The sequence below is a fragment of the Eriocheir sinensis genome, unplaced genomic scaffold, assembly GCF_024679095.1.
Source record: "Eriocheir sinensis breed Jianghai 21 unplaced genomic scaffold, ASM2467909v1 Scaffold34, whole genome shotgun sequence".
Classification (NCBI taxonomy): Eukaryota; Metazoa; Arthropoda; class Malacostraca; order Decapoda; family Varunidae; genus Eriocheir; species Eriocheir sinensis.
In genome coordinates, this window is record NW_026111654.1 from 937,039 (window position 1) to 944,527 (window position 7,489).

At 53.0% G+C, this 7,489-nt stretch overlaps 2 protein-coding genes across 2 annotated transcripts in view; both read left to right on the plus strand.

Moving 5' to 3' along the window:
* Positions 1-370, plus strand: part of LOC126991782 (uncharacterized) — an 894-nt gene extending 524 nt beyond the window's left edge. The window contains exon 2 of the mRNA XM_050850458.1: positions 1-370. This exon is cut by the window's left edge and continues 208 nt beyond it. Within this exon, the coding sequence (XP_050706415.1) occupies positions 1-370 (370 nt within the window).
* A 72-nt stretch (positions 371-442) lies between these two features.
* LOC126991783 (basic proline-rich protein-like) lies at positions 443-892 on the plus strand. The gene has a single exon (XM_050850459.1). The coding sequence runs from the start codon at positions 443-445 to the stop codon at positions 890-892; it is 450 nt and encodes a 149-aa protein (XP_050706416.1).
* Positions 893-7,489: the final 6,597 nt, after the last annotated feature.

The following is a 7,489-nucleotide window of genomic DNA, read 5'->3' on the forward strand; positions in this document are numbered from 1 at the left end:
TAGACACATGCCACCTGGGCGATGGAGGAACACTTCGTCCACGGCAGACTACAGCCCGGCAGAGGAACCCAGCCCGCCAGGAGAGGCTAGACACATGCCACCTGGGCGATGGAGGAACACTTCGTCTACGGCAGACTACAGCCCGGCAGAGGAACCCAGCCCGCCAGGAGAGGCTAGACACATGCCACCTGGGCGATGGAGGAACACTTCGTCCACGGCAGACTACAGCCCGGCAGAGGCACCCAGCCCGCCAGGAGAGGTTAGACCCATGCCACCTGGGCGATGGAGGAACACTTCGTCCACGCCAGACTACAGCCCAGCAGAGGAACCCAGCCCGCCAGGAGAGGCTAGACACATGCCACCTGGGTGATGGAGGAACACTTCGTCCACGCCAGACTACAGCCCAGCAGAGGAACCCAGCCTACCAGGAGAGGCTAGACACATGCCACCTGGGCGATGGAGGAGCACTTCGTCCACGGTAGACTACAGCCCGGCAAAGGAACCCGGCCCGCCAGGAGAGGCTAGACACATGCCACCTGGGCGATGGAGGAACACTTCGTCCACGGCAGACTACAGCCCGGCAGAGGAACCCAGCCCGCCAGGAGAGGCTAGACACATGCCACCTGGGCGATGGAGGAACACTTCGTCTATGGCAGACTACAGCCCGGCAGTGGAACCCAGCCCGCCAGGAGAGGCTAGACACATGCCACCTGGGCGATGGAGGAACACTTCGTCCACGGCAGACTACAGCCCGGCAGAGGCACCCAGCCCGCCAGGAGAGGTTAAACCCATGCCACCTGGGCGATGGAGGAACACTTCGTCCACGCCAGACTACAGCCCAGCAGAGGAACCCAGCCCGCCAGGAGAGGCTAGACACATGCCACCTGAGTGATGGAGGAACACTTCGTCCACGCCAGACTACAGCCCAGCAGAGGAACCCAGCCCACCAGGAGAGGCTAGACACATGCCACCTGGGCGATGGAGGAGCACTTCGTCCACGGTAGACTACAGCCCGGCAAAGGAACCCGGCCCGCCAGGAGAGGCTAGACACATGCCACCTGGGCGATGGAGGAACACTTCGTCCACGGCAGACTACAGCCCGGCAGAGGAACCCAGCCCGCCAGGAGAGGCTAGACACACGCCACCTGGGAGCCGAAGGAACACCTCGTCCACGCCAGACTACAGCCTGGCAGAGGAACTGGATGGAACAGTCTGTGAGCATTTCGGTGGTTACGTCGGTGGGGATTGCGCTGTCCTTGTTTCTGAATGCCACTGTTCTGTGACACTGCGGCGACGATCTGTGTGTGTGTGTGTGTGTGTGTGTGTGTAGGGGCGTATATAGGGGTCCCCTTTGCAAGGAGTAGAGTCAAAGGCTTCATGCCTCAACATCTCCCCTCCTCTGCTGATAAGTCTCCAGCCTCTTAAATTCCGCCGCAGTGTTGCTTCTCTTCTTGTCGTCCATCGATACTTTCATGCCGAATGCTTTCCGAAACTTGCTAACTGCGTGCCTCCACCCCTCCTCCGGCCCGCTGCTGAGCTTTGGGGCAGCCTTCCTTTGCCTGTGTTTCCTCCTCCTCGCTACTTCAGTGTCTTAAAACAGGAACATACGACTCCTCACTAGGCAAATCATGCACACCGTTTGACGACTCTTACTTTTATAGAAGCATTCTCTCTTTGCGGGATCAGGCTCAGCGGCTCATTGTGCCGGGGAGCTGTCTGCTTTAATACAACAAATCCTCCTCTATCATCATACGTACTACATGAACGCCTCGCCACAAACACGTGCGGCTGCGGTTCACACTGCAACACCTACAACACACTACCCGTTCCGGCCAGCAATACCTCGCTGAGTTTGTGTTGCAGGGACAACAGGACTGACTAGAGAGATCCGATTGTTATATATATTTTGCCTGGGAAACATAACATCCCGTTAGTTCATTCACTCACACAGCAAAATGGAGCTGTTAATCTCATTACTCTCGGCACACACGCCGCGTGGCCGCTGCATTGCCCCCTGGCTGGCCGGGGGCTCAAGGGGGAGGCCATGTGCTGCCGGAGGGACGGGTGGAGAAGCTCAGCCTGACCCAGCACGACCATGTAGCGGGCTCCGCTACAAACCCAATCACAACGCGAGGGACGCGGAGGCTATGCGCTACATCCATGCTGATCCTGTAGTACCCTGTAAATAACTGTATATATATATATATATATATATATATATATATATCTATATATATATATATAGATATATATATATATATATATATATCTATATATATATATATATATATATATATATATATATATATATATATATATCACTAATAAATTAGTTGCTGTCACACCATCACCGTGTTTGGTTCTTCCTCTCCTGAACCAAGAAGTTGGACTGCCCGCTACAATGGTGACCCTGGAGTGACGCAAGTTGCTCCCTCGCTTCTCGTCACAATGGACACGCCCTCCACCGACTCTTCATCCAACACAGACCCCCACCCAGCCGCAGCAGTACAAGTCAAGCTACCGATCTTCTCTACGATCGACGCACACATCAGGTTCCGGCGAGCATAGGCAGAGGTTCCGCCTCAAAAGAGTGAGTAGTCCAACCTCACGGGCAGACCACGTCTTAGCAGCTCTCCCGGACGAACTTTTCCGCGCATTTCGGAATGGTTGGAAGCCAAGGGCGACGCCGCCATCGAATACGACGCCCTGAAAACCTACCTACTTCAGCGTTTTACACCTTCCTCAGCAACGCGAGTGTCACGGCTCCTCCAGCTCTCACAACAACCCCTTGGCGACCAGAAACCTTCCGACGCCCTTCTCGAGATGCGGGCCCTGGCAAGGCTACCTCCAGCCATCGACGGGGCGTCTCGACATCTAGACCTGCTTCGGGTACTGTGGGTCCTCCGCCTCCCGAAAATCATCCGCGCTGCCATTCCCAGCGCGAAGGAAATCGACGAGAACGACCTGCAACAACAGGCAGATAGCCTAGTCGACGCACTCACGGTTTCAACCAGCCGCATCAACGCCGAGCCTTCCGACACCCCACTATCATTCCAGGATGACGAAGTCGACATCGCGGCAACACACCGCCTATCACAGAGAACCCGACAACCACTGGCGCAACAGTACCACGCCCTGCTGCCACGATCAAACCACCAAGGGACCAAGAAGACGTTCACTGAGCAGCTCTCCTACTACCACGTCCTTCGGCACCTTCACCTTTAATTACAGCTGTTTTGGCCTGCGAAACTCTGGCGCCACCTTCCAACGGATGATGGACGGAATCCTCGAAGACTTACCCTTCTGGGCCTGTTACATCGACGACATCCTCATCTTTTCATCATCAAAAGAAGAACACCTACGACATCTCTCCGAAGTACTGGGGCCCCTTTAGCAGAACGGCCTGGTGGTACGTTATGACATGTGTGTGTTCGGCGCCAGTGAGGTGGACTTCTTGGGGCACCATCTCTCTCCTGCAGGCGTTTCACCCCTACCAGACAAGGTAACCACAATCCGAAGATTACCCACGCCCACCACAGTCAAAGCCCTCCAGGAATTCGTGGGAATGATCAACTTTTACCCCCGCTTCCTGCCTGGGATCGCTTCCACGTTGGTGCCACTATACGCAGTACTATCAGGCAAACCCAAGAACCTGACGTGGGGCCCCTCTCAAGCAGATGCTTTCCAGAGAGCGAAAGACGCAGTTCAACTGGGATTCGACTACAACCTCCTTGCCATGGAGCAGCAACGGGACCCTGAGACGACAGCGGCGAGAACATCACTCACAGTCCTAAAGTGGAAGGACGTTTCCCTGGGTGATTCCGGCACAACCATCCTCTGCGACGTCAGCACCGGGCGACCACGCCCATGGATACCAGCCGTCGCGTTTTCGACCTTGTCCACGACCTGTCACATCCTTCACGACGAGCGACAACACGACAGCTAACACAAAAGTTCGTGTGGCACGGCATCTCCCGCGACACGGGAAACTGAGTGTAACGGTGTCGGCTTGGTTGCGAGTAGCTCAGACAGGGTCTTGGTGGACGAACAAGGCGTGAAGGGAAACACTCGCTGCTTTAGGTGAATATGTTCTTAACCTAAATACAGGGGCGTTGGAGAGAGCCGAGACAGTAGGTCTGTATCAGTCGGGCTCTCAGGAAGGAGTGAGTATTAGAGACTTGGAAAATAATGAAGTTACAACTGGTCACGTACGTCAAAGGTGACCTCTAAGTTGATGAAATGCTTGTTACACATACCAAGACGAACGAACGAACAACACTGACGGATGACATTCCTATAGACGGTGGCGTGATCTATCTGAAGTGGGTATTTTCCACTGTTACATGCATTCCTAATCCATGGTGATATATAATAATAATAATAATACACTGATATAATTACAACTACTATAACATGAGTTCGGTCCTGCTCTTCCTGCCAGAAATCCAAAGTCCACCGACACACCGAGACGGGCTCCGGATCCGTTCATCAACCTCAGAGACGGTTCGCCCACATCCACGTGGACGTACTGGGTCCCCTTCTTCAGTCAGCAGGGCACCGTTGTCTTTTCACCATCGTGGACCGCTCTATCAGATGGCCTGAAGCCGTACCATTGCCCGACGCCACTACAGGCTCCTGCACTGCGGCCCTGCTCTCCGGATGGATCGCCAGATTCGGCGTTCCAGAGCACATCACGTCCGAAAGCGGCACCGCCTTCACGTCGTAGCTATGGAGGTCCTTGGGACAGCTGTTGGGTACAGCAGTCCACCACACTACAGCCTACAACCCTGAAGCTAACGGCATGGTGGGGCGATTTCACAGGACCCTCAAGGCGGCCCTAATGTCACGATGCGACAGCTCAACATGGTCCTCACAGCTTCCCTGGGTAATCCTCCGCCTTCGGACTACCCCAAAGGAGGGCCTCGACGTCTCCCCGGTCGAGATGGTATTCGGCGACCCCCTCGTTGTACCCGGCGAATTCTTCCCAGACGCCCCTACGAGCAACGATATCAACCGCCTCAGGAGCATCGTCGGGAAATTCGCCCCGTGCAAACAAACATACAAGACGCCAGATCACCGTTACGTCCCCCTAGATCTACATTCTTCGAAGCATGTATTTCTTCTCACCGACGCCCACACTCCACCCCTCACCCCCCTTACTCTGGCCCCTACGAAGTCATCCAAAGACAGAAGAAAGCTTTCCTGCTTCGTATAAAGGGCAGCGACGACTGGGTCTCCATCGACTGACTCAACCTTCGAGACAGGCATGAACAGGGGAGATGTGTTGGCGGGGATGACAGGCATGAACAGGGGGAATGTGTTGGCGGGGATGACAGGCATGAACAGGGGGGAATGTGTTGGCGGGGATGACAGGCATGAACAGGGGGTTTGTGTTGACGGGGATGACAGGCATGAACAGGGGGAATGTGTTGGAGGGGATTACAGGCATGAACAAGGGGGAATGTGTTGGCGGGGATGACAGGCATGAACAGGGGGGATATGTTGACGGGGGTGACAGGCATGAACCGTGAGATAAAGAAAGAACTAGACAGACGGGCAGGTGGAGTTAGACAGACAGGCAGGCAGAGAAATAGACACTGGCAGATAGAATGACAGACATAAAGAGCGGGAAACTGACAGACGGGCAAACAAGGACATAGACACACAGAGGGCCAGGCAGGTAGAAACAACAAGTCAAGCAGAATAACTGACAGGCATAAAGAGCGAGAGACTGACAGACGGGCAAACAAAGACATGCAGACAGACGGAGAGAGCCAAACAGGAAGAAATAGGTAGGTAGATGTACAGACACACAGACAGAGGACAGAACAGACAGGCAGGTAGATGTACAGATACAGACAGAGGACAGACAGGCAGAAAGACATACGGACGGAGATGGGCGAACATAGGCAAGATGGAAGCCTTAAAGTTTCCCTGCATCACATGTTCCACGTTTCAGTAATTTAAGCAAAGTTGTGAGTATCGCTTCAAACTTGTTGCACGCCTCTGTAAATGGGAGGGATGTTGTTGTTGTTGTTGTTGTTGTTGTTGCTGGTGTTGTTCTGATTACCATTTTCAGTACTCCTATCATTATCATTATTATTACTGCTATTATGTTTTTATCACTATTACTGTTACTCTTTTTATCATCATCACCATCAGTATTATCTTCATCCCGGTCATCAGCATTTCGCCTCGGAGAGCTTCGTAAAGTGAAGCAAAAAGTATCAGCCACAGTTTTGCCAGCCGAGGCTGTGGAGTGAGTCACGCGTGAGGGCTAACAGGTGAAGGTGGGTACGGGCAAGGCTGGGAAGAGGCTGATGGTATGGCCCGTGTTCTCAGGCACTTTCGGCTCTCACAACAACCACTTCTCAAGGCCACAAAGGAGACTAGGGGGATTCTCACGAGTGTTTTTTTCGCATTTATTGTGCAGAAGCCTCGCATAACTATCACTAGACTCACTAAACTACCCACGGAGATACTAACACAACGACCACTACCAAAGCCTTTTCTTATGTTTCCCAGGTCCAAAGAGGGGTTATTCAGGTTCTCATGAGTATTTGTTTTCGCGTCCTTGCTGCAGAAGCCTTGACAAACTTTTTTGTACGGCAAGGGAGGCAGCTCAAGGGAAAATACAAAACAACAACAAAAAGTCCGTCAAGCGCTGCTCCGACACAGGAAAGCAAAACGAGAGGAAAGAAGAGATGTCAGTTTCGGGCGGAAAGGCGTCTTGACACTCCCTTGAGAGAGTTCAAGGCGTGGGCAAGAGGTAATACAGACGAAGGAAGGCTATTCTAGAGTTTACCAGCGGAAGAGATGTAAGATGAAGATGCTGGTTAACTCTTGCATAATGGATTTGGACAGTATAGGGATGAGCTAGAGTAGAAAGTCGTGTAGCGGGGCCACGGGACGGGGGGAGGCATGCAGTTATCAAGTTCAGAAGAGCAGTTGGTATGAAAATATCGATAGAAGATCGAAAGAGATGCAGCACTGCGGCGCAATTTACGAGGTAGATGACTGTTAGTAAGAGGAGGGGAGCTGATGAGACGAGGAGCCCACCGACACATGAGTTGCATACTCCATACGAGGGCGGTCAAGGCTCTTGTACATGGACAGCATCTGGGAGGGGGAAAGGAACTGGCGGAGACGGTGCAGAACGTCTAACCTCGAGGAAGCTGATTTAGCGAGAGCGGAGATATAGAGATATGATATGGATATGGAGATATGATAGCTATGACTATGCCATTAAAACTACCCATGGAATTTGTAACACGACGACCTCTGCCAAGGCCTCGCCAAATGTGGGTATGCGGGCCCCGAGATACTGGGGAATGTGGACACCAGGAGCACAGGGAAAGGCGAACACGGCGATGAGAAGCGAGGCAAGGCGTGGACGCCGAAACGTAAGACACAAAACAATGAAAACAAAACAACGTGGCACACAAAACAATGAAAAAACCCACAAACAATGAAATAAAACAAGACGCAC

What these genes read in the sequence shown, in the direction of transcription:
- LOC126991783 (XM_050850459.1), top strand. Translation starts at nt 443, where the DNA reads ATGCCACCTGGGCGATGGAGGAGCACTTCGTCCACGGTAGACTACAGC.